This window comes from Pyrus communis, chromosome 15 (genome assembly GCF_041283825.1).
Source record: "Pyrus communis isolate YQ-2024b chromosome 15, ASM4128382v1, whole genome shotgun sequence".
Lineage (NCBI taxonomy): Eukaryota > Viridiplantae > Streptophyta > Magnoliopsida > Rosales > Rosaceae > Pyrus > Pyrus communis.
Genome location: NC_142579.1, coordinates 2,054,005 through 2,072,192, shown reverse-complemented (window position 1 = coordinate 2,072,192; position 18,188 = coordinate 2,054,005). Strand labels below are relative to the sequence as shown.

General features: G+C 35.8%; 1 protein-coding gene and 1 pseudogene across 1 annotated transcript; both read left to right on the top strand.

Moving 5' to 3' along the window:
- The first annotated feature begins 5,141 nt into the window (after positions 1 to 5,141).
- On the top strand, positions 5,142 to 7,909 carry LOC137728067 (WRKY transcription factor 72A-like). Its single transcript, XM_068466957.2, has 5 exons — positions 5,142 to 5,476; positions 5,624 to 5,761; positions 5,912 to 6,313; positions 6,477 to 6,590; positions 6,889 to 7,909. Exons 1-5 carry the CDS (start codon positions 5,186 to 5,188, stop codon positions 7,693 to 7,695), a joined length of 1,752 nt encoding a protein of 583 aa, XP_068323058.2. The 5' UTR covers positions 5,142 to 5,185; the 3' UTR covers positions 7,696 to 7,909.
- Positions 7,910 to 17,280: 9,371 nt separating this feature from the next.
- On the top strand, positions 17,281 to 18,188 carry LOC148690353 (histidine-containing phosphotransfer protein 1-like; annotated as a pseudogene).

The following is an 18,188-nucleotide window of genomic DNA, read 5'->3' as shown; positions in this document are numbered from 1 at the left end:
CCACCAAAAGGCTAGGTTTTATCTACCGTCTCTACAATGCATTAATTCTAAAGGTTTTTCATCTTTTGCACTGAAGTTGTCCGAGTCTAAAGGGTTTTAACTTTCCCTTAATATAGTGGAAGTATACTGTATAAAATATGCCTGCATGCATCTGAAGAAGGAGATAAGATGGCAACACCGTATACACATCGACGGAGTCAGAATTTGATTGCAATAAGGACGGGGAAAATTTCTTAAAAACTGATTACATGACTTTGATCTATAGTTTTTGCGCACGATGTTTTGAAGGCGTGCATGCATACAAGCTTAATTTTAAGTTCAGCTTATCTTATTTTGTTGGTGTGTTTTATTGGTGCTAATTAAGTCTTCTGTGAGCTTAATAAACATACACTAGAGACTTTACACATGTTATTTATATTGTATACATATTAATACCAAATGCTCAAACTAAACATATATGTTAGACGCGCCTACTTTTATTAGAGAGGCGATACAAATTTAGTATGGAAAATGTAGTAAACATAGTAGTATTACTCAATAGTTAATAAAGACTTCTAATTACCTGGAAGATAAAAAATGTTAACTCTTATGGTAGTGGGCCCTACCTCTATTAGATAGATAATACAAATATGTAGTGAACGTAACATTATTCCCTAAAAAATATATAAAATGAAACAGACGTCATTCGAATTTTTCGCTGTTAAGTATAATTTAGTTGGTGGAAAAGCAAGTTATTGGAGTCAATGACACCCAATGCACCCACTCTTCCTCCGCTACTGCATATACTATACTCTATACACATACATATATTTAAGTCTCAATAGTTAACGTGGGAGGAAGTGGGATCGGATATGTTAAAATTAAAATAGGAAATCATTGTTTATAAACATGCGAGTCTATCGGGAGAAGTGGGAGAGGTCTTCCAGTTGACAAATTCAAGATCTGATGCCAAGGTTTCTCTTGTTCTAGGATTTCGTCCGGGGTTCGTGTTCCACCGGGAAAGAGGACGCCAGTATTTTTAATTGATTTTTCAACTAAAAAGTATCACTTTGGATCTAGCTTTAATTGCAACTGTATAATAGTGGTGCCCGTTTAGGGATCGACCACGCCCCATTACGGATCGATCACGAGTTTTTGATCGTGAATTTTGATAATCCGGCCAACAAGCATATTTTTTTTCACGAAAGATTTAGTTTAAGCTATACAATGATCAATCATGATAATTTAGTATTATACTCGTTATGATATCTCAATCTATTTAAATGTGGTACTAAGTGATGGCTAACGAGCATTTTAATATGTTACAGAAAAAGTCTCATGCTAATTTGCATAGCTAAATTCCAATAGTTATAAAATAATTCACTATATATTGTGTTCTTCATAAAAAGATACTAATAATAAATACATTAGGGCTTTTGCGTAACAAGAAACTTAATTAAAAAACGGCTATCTTTACTTTAAGGAAAATGAACGTTTAATTCAGCCTCGTACCTAGGCCTACACACCAACACTCTGGTTTGGTATTGCTGTGCTTTGAAAAAAAGCTGTTTCTGTTGTGCTGTGAGAATAAGCAGCTGTGAAATAAAGCAGCAGAGTGTTTGGTAAACTTTTTTGTAAAAGTGCTTTTGAAAAAAAACAAAGCAGTATTAGAGTGTTTGGTAAACTTTTATGTAAAACAGATGTGAAAAAAAGCCGGTTTTTCAAAGCTGGGTTTTGCAGCTTCTTGTTTTTGGCTTTTTTCATCCAAAACTGTGAAAAAAAGCTGAAGCTGAGTGTTTACCAAACACAAAAACAGCTCCTAGCTTTTTTTGATAGCAGCTTTTTTCAGAATCACCTCAGTACCAAACCAGGTCTTATTTAAGTTGGTGCGTCGCCAATGCTATAAAACACTCGAATTAAGATCACCATAGTCAAGACATATGCTAGCTAATTAATCCTCTTATTTAATGAAAGGTAGTGAAATGATGTATCTGATTTCTCCTTGATAATGACGACTTACTTCAACATGCGTAGTTCGATCATGTTGAACCAAATTGTGTTCAATCTCAATGATATCTTTATTATCATGAAAAAAAAAACTCATAGGCTCAGCTCTAAACTCCAACTTGGTCATTACATGCTAATTAATCCACAACAATTCACAAATATCCAGCGATATGTTGGAACCCCAGTTTGTCCCACATCGGACAGATAGGGGAGAGAAACAAGAAGTTTAAATAGAATTACCTTATTCTAACTAACGCCGAGGCCTTTTGTATTAAAACCTCACATCTGACGGATTGAGTAGGTGGCCAAGTGGGGACAGTATCGGTGTTGTTGGAGTGGACCCATGGCCCGTCTACCAAAAATTCCACACGATATACACAGATACTTTAGCCTATGTGAGCACTTGATCTGAAAACAACATTATGTTTGTTAATCGACCAAGTAACAAGGTTCCCATTAACAAACATGAAGTCACACGAGGTAGAACGCCTACATAAAATCAGCATAGTTTGCATCTATATACCCTCCAACTTCAAGATGTCCATTCTTCTATAATTCTGTTTGGGCCCAAAATAATATCGTTGGGCCGAGTGTTTGTCTGTGCTCGGCCCAAAGTTGTGTCAAAAGTACTATGGGATGCCTGGTGATTCTGGGTCATTCAGCAGGGATGGTCGAGTCCTATCACAAAGAGTAGTTCAGATGAGAAAAGGGGGTCGAGGAAATCCTAGTGTAATCAGGATTCTCGACCGACAATGAATAAAGCCCTAAAAAAGGGTGAGTTCAAAGTCCTAGTGGGAGTAGGGTTGTTCGAAGCAAAGTTGGAACGAAACAAGAACTCCCAACCCAAATAGGAGTTTAATTCGATCTTAAGAAGGAGTTGGTGCTATAAATACAAGAAATCATGCAACAATTGAGGACCTTCAATTCAACACACAATTACCCTGCACAAAACCTTTCAAACAGCTTGAGATTTTTATTTTCTTTTTCTCGCCAACACACCTTCAGTTTGGTTAGACAACACTGTGGAGGCAACCGGCGAACACCTTCAGTTTGGATAAACAACACTGTTGCCGTAGAATCAGCCGACCGAGGAGCACATTCAGTTTGGATAAACAACACTGCGTCGAAGCCGATTGGTTACCTATCCAAGTCTCGGCCGAGAAGGGTTTTCGAATCCTTGTTGACAGAGGTCATCTTATTAGCGTTCTCGGCGTACTGGACATTCGGCGTACTGGACGCCGAGTGATTTTATGATTGGATACTCACAAGTGAGTTTCAGAGTTCGGCATTCTGACGGCCGAACCACATTCACCATCAAGACATACATCATCTTTGAATATTTGTCTCTGTATAATTTGGTGTCGATTCAATGTGCTTATATTCTTACGAATATAATCACGGTGATCGAATCGGGCGCCAACGATTTGTGAACTTCACAGAACTAGCAGCCTTGTCTTCAGGCTCTAGAACCCGAAGATCGAGAGTGTTCCTTCCTCGGTCGCAGTCGCGAGGTAAAGAAGTCAGCAACGCGCTCAACGCAACGTCAACAAATTTTACTCCTCGGCCGAGCTTGGCACGCCCCGCATTCAACCGAATGACTTAGTTAGCTTATTAGTTGCTCGGCCTGCGCGCCGCGTAGGTTTTGCAATTTTTAGGGTCAACAAATTCACACTGGGTACATGGACATGTGTCAAATACATGTACGTATGTATACATGTATATATACAAATATACTGATTTTTAGGTATTTTTGGAAAATGAAAGACAAAGCTTGCATGCATGAATGCATAATAATTGAGGTTTTGTAAAAGTTGTATTATGTAGACGCGTGCACGGCCGGAACGGCGTTATTATATATCAAGCTAGATATTAGGCGGCTGCCTAAGTTCAGGGTAAAAGGCTTTCCAAGTCTATATATATATATATATGATAAAACTTTATAGGTCATAGGTGGAGCTACATAAAACCTGCTCTGATATTATAACTTTATAGGTCCAATATAGTCCAATACTAATATCACTTATCTTGTTCCAACCTAATTACTTATTATTAGGAGTTAAGTTTTATTACAAAATACTTCCATGCAATTAGAAGTAGAACAATTTAATATAAATTGTTATTTGTTTTATAAAATGACCGATGTGGGACTGCTGCAAGTGCGCTACTTTTGCACAAAGTGCTCTACTATTGCAGCTCATTTAATTTAAGTTTTGTGCTGCAGGCGGATAATGAAAATAAAATAAAATATAGAACACTTGCGTAGGGCGAGCTAACTAAACTAAACTCATATTCTAGCTAGGAGATGGCTTTGCCCTGGAATATTAATATAACAGGCCACTGAGAAGGCCAATTAACCTAATGTTTTTGTTTTGGTTTTAAGGGGAAAAAAATCACGAATTGATATTCATAAACAGAAAGCTATTTTCTCAGTGATATGTAGCACCGAGTGATATAGAAAATGGATAGATAAGATTAAAAATAGAAGACTTAACAATTGGAAAAATTAAATTTAATGAATAAAACGCGCGTAGCACAATGTAGCAATGAAGCCGGGCCCTAAGGAAAGAGTATAGTTGAGACTTGCATGGGGAAGGTTTGAGTCGGCATTGCACCTTGATGAGCGCCTATCGCGTTCGCGCCTATCCATTTTTATATGCGTGGCGTGGTGTGTCCAAGTCGGTCGTAGTATTAAAATGTAAATGCAATTCTTCTAGTCTTTGATTAATATATGCAAGTTAATTAAGGGCCCAATTAAAGTCAAAGCTTAGATGCGTCCTTGTTTGCCTAATCATAAGTCTTTGAGATGGGATAATTGACTTCGGTACCTAAAAAGCAGCATTAAAATAGAAGTAATGTTATTCATATTATATTTCTATATCAACTTAGGTGGCATCTGATGTGGACAACCATATCATTTGAAAAATTTGCAAAACCCAAGGAAATGAAGGAGAAAGACTTTTCGTATACCATAATCATCATTTAATTTACTAATTTTTCTTAATTATTAGTTTATTAAATAATGAACCAAATTCAAAAATCTGATTAATTCAAGGCTGTCCACATCACATGCCACCTAAGGTGGTATGAAAATGTGATGCAAAACAGTATGAATAACATTACTCTTAAAATAGAGAGAGAAATATATAGAAAGATAGAGAGAGAGAGAGGGGAAGAGATTCTGCAACTTTGTCTTACTTCAATGGAGACGAGAGAGCAGGAGAAAGACTTGGATATTGATCTCTCACTCCAAATTGATGCTAAAGAAGAAAAACGAGAAGAAGGCGTAGACGACGGGGAAGATGAAGATGATCATCGCGTCGACGATGGTGTTGAAGAAGCAGGAGCAGAAGAAAAAGAGGGTGAGCTAGAACCAAGAGTGCAGAATAACAAGCTAAAAACAGCGGAAGCCGGTGCCGGTGAAGAGGAAGACCATGATGCCTCAGTAGTCGAAACATCGTTGCAGGAGAATAATATGAAGACGGATCAGGAGGTACCAGTAGAGAAGTTTTGTAGATTTTTATTTTTTGGTAAATTAGAAGTTTTGTAGTTTGATTATAAATAGGTGTTTCTGATAATATATATTCCAATTAATTAACTAATTAAATTACAATCTTAATTACATGTAATGTTTTACTAGTTAAGCGTTTTACAAATGGAGATGAGCCGTATGAAAGAAGAAAACAAGGCTTTGAGGAAGGTCGTGGAGCAAACGATGAAGGATTATTACGATCTTCAAATGAAATTTACAGTTATCCACCAAAGTAACCAAAACAAGGTACTTAATTAGTTTAATCCATTTTAATTTTGTTATTAATTGGATGATCATAATTACAATTATTTTTTTAATTGCTCGAGTTGTGTGTCTTGTATTTCCACAAGTACTAATAATATTGTTAATTTTCATGTATTTCATTGATTAATTTAGGATCCTCAAACCTTTCTCTCACTTGATGGTAACGATCCCAATGCAACTCGAGGACCCAAGATGAGTTCCAAGATGTTAGATATCAGCCATAGATCTCCAGTACCGTCACCAAAACGTGATGAAGTTACCGATGAAGAGAGTCAACTAGGGTTGTCACTGAGGTTACAAACCAGCTCTGCTACTACTGCCAATCAATTAAGGGGAAGAGAAGAAGAAGATGATGATAAAGAAGAGATCAATAACAAGGAAGGATTGACGAGAACTGGTAGTCTTACATCATCATCAGTGCAACTGCAAAACAAGTTACAGCGGACCGAATTGGCCGGAATTACGAGCCATGGTGCCCCCCATCCCAATCGGAAAGCTAGGGTTTCGGTTAGGGCAAGATGTGAATATGCCACGGTGAGTAATTCGTTCCATTTGCAAGCACTGGTTAGTTTCTTAACAACTCATATATACATATACATATACATATATGTACGTAGGGTTTAAATTCGTGCATACAGCATAGCAAGTAAGAGTAAATATTAACCACCTATATCGTTTAATAAGCTATATATCTCAGATGAATGATGGGTGCCAATGGAGGAAATATGGGCAGAAAATTTCGAAAGGAAACCCTTGCCCACGGGCCTATTATCGTTGCACAGTAGCCGTGGGATGCCCAGTCAGAAAACAGGTATTCTTTTTTAATGTGTTGACCTAATTCCATTACAAAAATATCGTTCCATTAAAGAGTATACCTTTTGTTTGTTTTTAAAGGGTGGTGTAAACTAACCACCACCCCACACACACACACATATATATTACAAAAAATAGGTACATTTTTTTAATGCGTCGACGTAATTATATTACAAAACATCGTTCAATTAAAGTTCAATTTCTTTTGTTAATTTTTCTTTGGAAACTGTTATTTAAACTTCAAGTTTTGCAGTTGTACTTTATTTTTATAAATGTTTTGGATGGTATAATTGTAGGTTCAAAGATGCCAAGAGGACATGTCCATACTTATAACAACTTATGAAGGAACACACAACCATCCTCTTCCAGTGGGTGCAACAGCCATGGCTTCAACAGCTTCTGCAGCAGCTTCCCGCATGTTACTAGATTCAAGTAACCATCATTTAGTAGATGGCACACCCTCTAAGTACACCCAAGCATCCCTCCCTTACTACAATAGTAATACCCCTCCTAATATGTTGAACCTGAACCCTTCATCTCATTCCTCGTCAAACTATCGAATCATCAATCCTCACGACCCTTCCAAGGGACTTGTTCTTGACCTCACAAACAACTTTTATGATACTACTACATCCCAACCCCAAAATATTCCCATGGCCATGGGTAGCTCCTCATCATCTGCACCACCAGGTTTTGGTAGTAATTGGATGATGAGCAATATTAGCAGCAGATCTGCAAACTATCATACCAGTAATAGTCTCACCAACCGTCTTTTGGCTAACGGCAGTAGATCATCCGGCATGGTACTAGCGGACGATCAGAAAGGTAACTGGAGATCAGGGGAAGAAAATATGTCGTTGTTGGCTGAAAATGTAAGTGCCATTGCTTCAGATCCTAAATTTAGGGTTGCTGTTGCAGCTGCTATCACATCCCTCTTTAATACAGATAACCATGCAACAACTAGTCATCCTGCGCTGACTGCTTTTGCCCCAAGAGATCATGAAGACAACAATGGTAGCGCATCTACTAGCAAGAATTGGGCCGTTGATCAACAATCCCTCTCATCCAATGGCAAGCTCATTCGCAAAAACACCTTAGAATAATTATCTTCTTAATGTTTTCTCCCTTTTTTTTTCCTTCTTTTAAATAGTGTATGTAAGATTTCTTAATTAATAATCCATTTGTGCAAAAAGAAAATATAGTATCACATAAACTATATATGTACCATTATCTTTCTACATTTGCTTCCATTCACTTGGTTATACTATGTAATGAATTTTTGTGAATGCAATTATTCTCATCATATTATTTTTCTAATTGTAGTTTTTAATTAATTATGTTGCGTGACATCAGCTGACTAATTTTTTTTTTCACTAATGATTACAAAATAATTTTGTATTTATGAAAATAGATAAACCTGTTAAAGGTTTGGGAATTCATTACATGGGGAGTATGGTTAGGCCCAATATCTACTATCCTCTAAAATGGTGTCTCCTCTATGTCTCTTCTTTTATTTTTTGACATGTGCCATACCACTTAATCTCAACTTAAATTAGAGTTAAGTGGTATAACACATTACATGTGTCAAAAAAAATAGAAGAAACACCATTAGGGGACAACAGACCCACTGCCGTATGGTTATTGGGAATGCTTGATGGTTAACTAGTTGGTTACGAGCATGGACTGTTTTCGAAGTTCTGGGAATGAAAATGCACATCCGTCCTTGATCCAAATTGTTGTCATTCGTATCATTGTCCATTTATCTTCTTAAAATGAACTTTTTTTGGAAGGGGACATTGCCAACCATGTAGTGAAGTTCTCTATGTACGTATGCCAATTTTATTGAAGGGGAGAACTTACACTACATGTTCTGGTATAACATGCCAATAATCTATGAGGCGAGCACAAGACTAAAAGCCAGGGATGAACGAACCTTCTTGGATATGTGTCAGCGTGTTGACATGTTATGAAGGGAGTGAGTAGGATTTTCTTCTCTTCAAAGTCTCGTTTCCTTCAGTCTCCGTTTATTTGAATGGTTATGATTAAGCTACGTCAACATCTAGTGTTGACTTCTTTATAGAGATAGAAAGAAAAAGAGGAAAGTGATAGAGAAAGGGACTGGAGGGGAAGAGATTTGGAGGGGAAATAAGCATGCTCCTTTAGGAAGATGTTTTTGCAATCGTCCTACTATTAGATACTCCATGCACATACAGACAAAAACTCATATTGACAGTGTTATCACGACCTTAATAATGGCGATAGTATGATGTGTAACATTATCGTTTTTAGCATTAATAACATAAATTCTTATTTAAATTGACTAGTTAATAATACAACCAAGTATTATAACATATTGAAAACATGAGAAACAAGTATATAATGAGTGTTCATTCAAATAAGCAACAAGTCTTTTATAATTTATTGAAAAAATCAAATGTAAAATGAAAATTTTTCTGTCAATGTAAGAGTCACGACCTAAGCGAGTGCTATAGGAGGGTCTAGGTGCCATTTCTTAATTTTCAAACACACAAAGATTAATCGAGGCAGTGACCAGCCGTGTAGCACCTAGTCGAAGATTTTAAAAATATAACATGTTAGAACTTAATTATCAAGTTAATATATAAAATCCCCTTAAAATTAAAACGCATACTCATTAGGAGGGATCGCGTGCTCGAATGAGGATCCTCTTCGGATCCTCTTTGTGAGAATCCTGGGGATCCTCAAATCGTGTATGTTCATCATACATCGTGCGACCATAAATTATTTTAAATACTTTATTTGAAATTAAATATGAATGAACCTGACGAAAAATGACTGCACGATATACGATGAACGGACACGATTTGAGAATCCCTATGATCCTCATAAAGAGGATTCGGAAGAGATCCTCTTGGCCCGTGCTCGGGCTAGTCCACCATGTACTTTAACAATGTCTTCTTGGAATGAGTTCTAACTTCAATGTTTTCCTTTGTCTCAAAGTTCGAAGTGTTAGCTACGTTTAGCAAGTTGCCCCTATGATTTTCCCCTCTCACTAAGGCGATATTTTGTAAATAAAATAGATACCTCTATGTACCAGAATATACAAGCCTCAAATGATGAATCATTTGAGTGAACCATTATGGGATGGTCTAGTGGTTAGGAACAAATTTCTGGTCCGTATTTCACATGGTACATTTTGAGTTCGATTTTTGGTACTGGTGAATCACACGATGGTGGGTAGAGGAGGCTAAAAGGTCTATAGAAGTCTTTTCGGCATCCGAAAGAGTAAACTGACATAACGAAACCACCAACTGATTCCCTTTTAACGAAGAATCATTTGCATGAGCAAAGTGATTGAGCCATTGAGGTCCGGTGACACATTATAAGATATGTCTAAACATTCATTTAAAAAAAGAAAAACTAATGAAAAGAGCTTCAAAACTTTGAATTTTAAAGATAAGGACAAAATAAAGGGTAAAGTGAATAGTATCAGGATTGACTTTTTAGTGTAAAAATGTGGTTTTTCATTAAAATGAACAGTACCGGGAGTTTTTCATTAAAGTTCCCCTTAAAAAAACCATATGAAATTGTTGAATTCTATTTAAGTTGTAAAACACAAGAATCAAGTGGGCCTGCTTCCCAACGACACGCTCTTAAATAGCGTACAGTTGCAACTCGTGTTCTGATTACGTTCAAGTGGACGTCACGACAATCCTTTTTTTTTTTTTTGCTGAAAAGACTGACAGAGATATTTCAACATTTTTCTAGCTATCGTCGTGTGATTCATCAGAGCCAAAAATCGAACTCAAGACGTGTCGTATGGAATACAGACTTAAGATTCGTCCCAAGGCATTGAGCCACTAGCTAGTTGTTTAAGTAGATATCTTACTTTTATTCTTCTATTAATAGGGAAAACACGAGTCTTTTCTCATATGTCGAGAAATTACTTCCCTGAACACAAGGTGAATTTACACCTCAAGCGTTGGTAAATTATACAAATCCACCTCAACTATGACTTGCATAACAATCTCATACCTTATCTTATGAATTTGTTGCAATGACATACCTCCATCAACTTTTCTGTTAATTTTTCTGTTAAATGCTGATATGGCATGATTGGGGCCTACTATTTCGCTAATTGGAATAAAAAAAAATAATGAATTAATAAACAATTATTTGTTATTTATTTAACAATTAATATTAATTATAAACAAATAATTTTGTGGGCCCCTTATTCCAATCTCTTTCTCCCTCAAACTCTTTTGTTCTCTCCCAATGCACCCCATGAAATGGCCACCTGCCAACCGGAAAAATTTATACTCTGTTCAACTTCAAATCTCTACCAAAACACACGAAATTTTTCTCAAAGAGAAGATCACATAACAAGGTATAGAAATATACCCTTTTTAGGCCAAGTTGTTGCTAGATAATGGCCCGAGAACGGCCTGAGCTTGTCAGCCCGAAACTGAGTTGATGGTTTCTCGTGAAATCGAGGAAGATTCTAGCCTCCCATGCTAGAATTTGAACCTCAGGATGAAGGGGAAGTAATTTGCGATCCTAGTCTCGTCCAATCTGATGAGGAATTGACAGATTTTCGTAGGAAAACCACGAGGTTGTGGTGGAGTCCATCTATGTTGTTGTACATAGAAAGATGAGAGGTTAGAGAAACGGTGAGTTGAGCGTTGAGGGAGAAAAGAAGAGGGAATGACATGGTTGTGGTGGTGGTCTGGTGGTGACTGTTCTCAACACAGAGAAGAAAAGACGGTGAGTGTTGGGAGAGAAGGGAGAGATCGAGGGAGAAAGAGAAAGATTGGGATGAGGGGCCCACAAAATTATTTGTTTATAACCAAATATTGATTGTTTATAACCAAAGAGAAAGAGTGGGCTTTGCTCGTGCTACGTCAGCATTTAATAGAAAAATTAACAGAAAAGTTGACAGAGGTATGACATTGTAACAAATTCATAAGATGATGTACGATATTACAATGTTTAAAACATGAGGTATGAGATTGTTATGCGACTCATAATTGAAGTGATTTTGTGTAATTTACCTAATATTCTAAAAACAACTTATCAACTTTCTTTAACATACAAGCATAAAACAAGCACAAAAATCTTCATGAAGTAACAATCATTTTCCCAATTTTTAGACATAAGTTACCAGAAAATCTCTCGGAAAATAAAAGCAATCACATATATTAGGTAGTATTCCACAACAATGGATGTGTATATTTCATTTTTAACTACAATTGCTAGCTGTAAACAAGTAAAGTACAACTATAGCATGATCAAGGTAAATTACACCTTATAGAAACTTAAGTTTTGCTTATTAATCTTATAGCATGAAGGCAAGTTTTGGGTTCGGTTTCTAGCGCTGAATTACACGATGGTGGACTCTGTGAGACTTCCCGACCCCTAAAGGGTGGACTGCCGTAGCGAAGCCACTAGCTGGTCCTTTTTAAAAAAAAAAAAGAAAATAAATATTTTCAAAATGATGTATAATCTTTGCTCTTCATTCCACAATCCTTTTGGTTCAAATTTATTTACATCATTATTTTCTTTTTATGACTTGCGTCGTTGAGTTAATGGTGTTTCGTTGTCCTTGGACGAGGTTACATTGGTGACTTGATATGAGCCAGAACATCTCGGCCTTATAGCTTGTTGGTCGGTTATTGAATCGGGTGTGTTAGTTAGGTGATTGTGGAAGTCACTGAAGACAAACTTGAGTTTCATAATAAAGTACAACATATAAAGAAGTACATATAAGTAATCACTCTCTAGACCAAAAAATTAAACTGATTCGAACAAATTTTATTTCATTTCCAATTCAAACCAAAAGAAAATTTAGAGAGAAGAAATCACAAATCTTCCTAAACCCTAACCCGCACTTTTCAAAAGCTTTTTCTGGATACAACCTTTTTTCTAGTGGTTTATTTGCTTTTATTTTAATTTTACAATTTGTTGTTATAATTGGAAGAAATTATGCTGTGGGTTTGTAAACAGTAGTATTCTAAAAAGCGCTAAACGCCTGGTCATCAACCTAATTAATCTTTAGGCGTTTGGAAAATAAGAAAAGATGGCCGCCCAGCCCGACAAGACGGTCTAGGCGAGCTCGGTGGTTTTGTGATTTTTTTGCTTTATTTATTTTTATTTAAGAATATAGCTTTGATCGTAACTCTCGCTTAGACATAAATAGATAACTTCCATTTTGTATTTTATTTTTTCAATAATTACAAGAGACTTGTTGGATACTTGGAGGAACACTTATTATATGCTTTATCCCATGTTCTCAATATATTCTAGTACTTTATAATTTAAGGGTAATACTAGGAAGACTAAATTTGTAGACTAAATTTGCAAACTAAATGATGTGCCATTAATAGAAATGAGCACGTTTATCAACGCTTAAGTAATAATTCATCATCAATTTCCATATCATTTAGGGGGTGTGGTCAAATTAGGACTTGGTTGGATTTTAATAGACTTTAAAATCTGGGTGTAGTCGATTAGAGTTTTAAAAGAGGATTTTAAAAGATTTTGAAATCATGGTGTAATCAAATTACGATTTAAGAGGATTTTGAAGAATACACCCAAATCCAGGGGTAGTCGATTTAAGAATTTAAAAATACATTCAAATCTAGGTATAGTGAGAATGTCAGAGATTTATTAGGATTTTAATGGCCAAGGGATTTTGAGGGATTTGAAGGCGGGTGGTATAAATACAAAGTGCCATCAAGAATCCAACCCTACCCCATGTGATTTCTTTTCACATTCATCACAGAAGTGGAACAGTTTTGTCTCTCATCTTCCTCTATCGCCACAAGGTAGTGCAGTATCTTTATGAAACTACAAAACTATTCGGGTGTGGCCAAATAGAAAATTCACGATCTGTTATTCTTCTGTTGTATCTTTATGAAACTTACAAAACTTTTAATTTTTTTTTAAAGAAAGGCCTGAGAAAGTTGCAAGTATTATACATATCCTTCTGTACTCTGCGGAATGCCTTTATACATTTGTTTTGCCATGCCTTATGGGATTTTGTTACTCTGTCTTTTACATTTTTTTCCTTCCACTTGTTTCTTTGTAATTATATGTAGAAACGTAATTTTCATGGATTTAAAAGAACTTATAGAAATGAATAATTCAACATCTTTTGGGAAAAGTTGATAGAAAATGTATCTATGAATCTGCGTTCTCTTTATGTATGGAACATAGAGAAAACAAACCTTAGGAAACATTGCGCAACTGAGTCATGAGACTTGGAGTTTTTATTTGCAGCCAGTGTTGGCATCCTTAAATGTCTTTTGAATTACCGATTTAAGATATACAGGTTAGGAAGATCTTGGGTTCTGTTAGATAGTTCCTAAGAAGATTCACATGATCTTCGAAAATGGACAACTAGTATTGTGAGGACAAGCTGATCAAATAGTATTGGAAGGATAAGGTATCTGTGCCTTGTGCCCTTGCAGATTTGAGTGGTTTGTGAGGAGGTTTTAATTGGGTTCTTTTGATTTAGTTGTCTTGCTCTACTATTTTTCTTAAGTTGTTTGCATTGGGTTGAGTTTTATGCTTAATGTCATGTGTTTATTGGGTTTCCTGCATAGGTACTGAAGCCGCAAAAATGAAGATGCATGTGGGATGAGTTTATCCCATATATTTGTCATTTAGTTTGTCATGTTTTGATTGAACATGTGCATATCTCTTCATGTAGGAATTATTTGTATATTATATGCTGGTAGTGAGCAAATTTTAATCTCGTAATGTTATGTGATAGATCATCCCACACACATTGGGTAGTTTATATAATGTCTCAATCAAGCATGGAAGCGGAAGGTGGGGAAGAAATGGAAGTGGACGAAGTGGATGAAGAAATGGAAGTGGAGCAAATGGTGGAAGAACAAATTGAAGAAGAAGAAGAAACTGATGAAGAAGAAATTGAGGAAGAAGAACTTTATGAAACGATTAAATATTTATTGATGACAATTCAAGTTGCAGTCCACGTGCTAAAAGAGTTTATAATTACATTTGGACAACCTATTGAACGTCCTTTAAATCGACGATCAATTACTATGGAAGGATACAATTATATACATAAAGTATTGAAAGAGGACCGCCTAGAGGATTTCCGGCAAAGGTATAGAATGTATCCTGGTGTGTTTGTGAAGTTATGCACTACTATTAGAGAAAAAACACTCTTACGAGATACAAAATGCATTTGCATAGTAGAAATGCTTGCAACATTTTTGCTTATTGTTGGACACAATAGTAGATATTGTCTACTACGTGATACGTTTGGGCGATCACATTGGACTGTCAGTAACAAGGTTTTGACGGCCTTGAACACAATAGCACCAGAGATGATGGCCAAACATGGATTAGCAGTGCCATCTAAAATAAGGGAAAGTACGAGATTTTACCCTTACTTGAAGGTACGTATAGTGTGTTGTTTTTTTATTTTTTATTTTGTATCATTCTAATTTATTCCAAATGATAAACTTAACACTATTTTAGGATTGTAATGGAGCTATTGATGGCACACATATCCCATCATCAGTGTCTGAATGCAATGTAAGCAGTTATCGTAATCGTAAGGGTGTCATATCACAAAATGTATTAGCTACTTGTAACTTTGATTTGGAATTCATGTACATCCTTAGTGGGTGGGAATGATCGGCTCATGATTCAAGAGTACTAAATGATGCTTTGACAAGAAAGGATGGACTTAAAGTGCCACAAAGTATCAAATTATTATTTATCATTTTTATTATTATTTAATTTCTCATTAAGCCATTGAGTTGCATACTAAAATATATATTATCAAGTAAATTTTTTATAGTAGATTGTGGATTTGCAAATAGACGTCAGTTCTTAGCTCTTTATCGAGGAATCCGATATCATCTCCAAGAGTATAGTGGTTCGGGTCGTGAGCCTAGAAACAAAAAAGAGTTGTTCAATCTTCGTCATGCTTCTTTAAGAAATGTTGTCGAGAGGATATTTGGTATTTTAAAATCATGATTCCCGATTTTAAGGATTGCATCTCCATTTCCATATGCAACACAAGCGGATGTAGTATTAACTTGCGCAGCAGTGCATAATTTTCTTCGCAAGGAGTGTAGATCAGATGAGTTTCCTGTTGAACCAGATGATGAATCTTCTTCGTCTCCACCATTGTCAGTTTCTGAAGGGGATCTTGACCAAGATTTTCAAATACAAGAACAACAACGGAATATTGCTAATGAATGGAGATATAATATAGCTTTAGACATGTGGAGAGATGCTCATAATGATAACTATGTGAATGGAGGATAATGAGTCACAAATAATTCTAGTGTGGTAGTGATGAATTTCTGATGATGTTCTTGTAATGTTAGGTTTTGTGGTTGTGTTTGAGAAAGCAAAAAAGAAAGAAGAAAATGTTACTTGTAATGATGAATTTCTGACTAATATAAGGTTTTGTGGTTGTGTTTCAAACTTGGAATTTGGAATTTCATCTAATTGCTTTGCTACTACGATTACATTATTATTCTGTGTATTTGAGTTCATGATTGTGGTTGCTAACACTTCAAATTTATTGTTAATGGATCTTCTTTGATTCAAAACGTTTATGTTTCTTGTGCATTATTTCATTTTATGTTATAAGATTTAACTAATAAATCCTAAGAAATCCACGAAAGAAATCCATACAAATCTATAATAGAAATCTATATAAATCTGTCGAAATCCATATAGAATTGAGAATCTTTTAAAATCCTTTGAAATTTGTCACTTAAAAAAAAGTCTATTAAAATCCTGTGAAATCCAAATCGACTACACCCCCCTTAGTTTTCAAAATTTAGTCTACAAATTTAGTCTCCCTAGTATTATCCTAATTTATATATCATTCTACTTTGTCGTTTATGCATCCCAAGACAACTATGTATTTCTTTTAAGTATAAGTAAACATTTATTTATAAGTTATAAAATGAATTTAATTTAAAAAAAAAGACGCCTGGAGACAAGGCATTAAGCTCTTGCCTGCCACCTGACTAATGTGTAGCGGACACAAAAGTGTGTCTTTTCAGTTTTCACTAAAGATGTAGTTTTATTGTTTACCAAAAAAAAGATATAGTTTTGCCACTTAGTACTACGGTCTAGTGGTATTCGTCTTCACTTGTAAGTGAGAGGTTTTAGGTTCAATTCTCGGTAAAGTCAAGTTTGAACCACATTGTTGTTTGCCCATTATGAGGCTAAGCCTACCGCTTCCCCTTAGAGTAGATGATATCATTTGTTAAAAAAAAAAAAAAATGTAGTTTTATTGTTTGGATTTTTGTAAAGAATCTTACTATAAAAATAAAGAGTAAATCTCAGTTTACTACCCTCAAGTTTCATGGTTTTCAACATTTAGTACATAAATTTTTTTTTGTCCTAGAGTCATACCTAAAGTGTTAATTTTGGGATAGTCTCATACATCCGTTAGTCTAACTATTAAGTATCTCATTAACTGATGACGTGACACCATATAAACAATGATGCGCCACGTGTCATTAAGGGTCCATGTGGAAATTAAAAATTAAAAATAATATTTCTCGTCCAAATTTAAAATATTAAAATAACTAATTAGATCAAAGTATTTATAAATAAAAAATAAAAAGTAAAAAAACCCCATCCCCTCTACCCCTACACCCCCCCCCCAACGGCTCCACCCCTTCATCCCCTCACCCACCGACACCCTTCCCTGATACCCAACCCTACCACCAAGCCTTTTCTCCTTCCCCAAAAACCCTACCACTAAGCACACATCCAGATGGGTCAAATACCCCAAAGCAAGCAACTTTTGGATTTTGTTTTTTCACATTGAATTCACCAAACCCTTTTTCTGGCTTTCCCAAAATTTTATAACATTATAGTCTCTAATTTGTGGAATAATTCCTCAAGATCTGCAATTTAAGGCACAAGTTTTTCTCTGCTGGCTCTCTTTCTCTTACTATGTCTGTGTGGAGAGGAATAAAAGCAAAGACATGAAGGTGGGGCAGATGCAGAGATAGTGGGTTGACTACACAAAATCCTTGTTCCTGGAGGTAAAAGCAACAGAAAAGTGTGAAATTTAAGCATAAATCACAGATATGGTTGTTTTGATTTTGTTGTTTTTGCTTGTTTTGTTCCTGATGTTTTTGTTTTTTGGGATTTTTTTATTGTTTGGGTGAGAGAATGGGTTTTTGGATGGTCATTTTTTGCAGCTCCAACAGTTGCAGGATGAGAGCAACCCAGATTTTGTTGTTGAAGTGGTGTCTCTTTTCTTTGAAGATTCTGATAAGCTTCTCAATAATCTAACCAGAGCTCTGTAAGAATCTAGGATCTTTTAAGGAATTGTCTCTAGGATTGGATTGGATTGGCTGGATTGACTTGTGTGGTGCTCATGGTTTGCTACAGATACTTTTAAGGAATGCATGATTTCCCTTTTTTTGTTTGCATAGAGAACAATCAACTATAGACTTCAAAAAGGTTGATGCACATGTTCACCAGTTCAAGGGTAGTAGCTCCAGGTACACTTAAATGTTGCTTCTTTTTGGGGTTTTGGGGGAAGGGAATGGGCTGGGTTTTTGTGGAAAAAGAAAAGGCTTGGTGGTAAGGGTGGGTA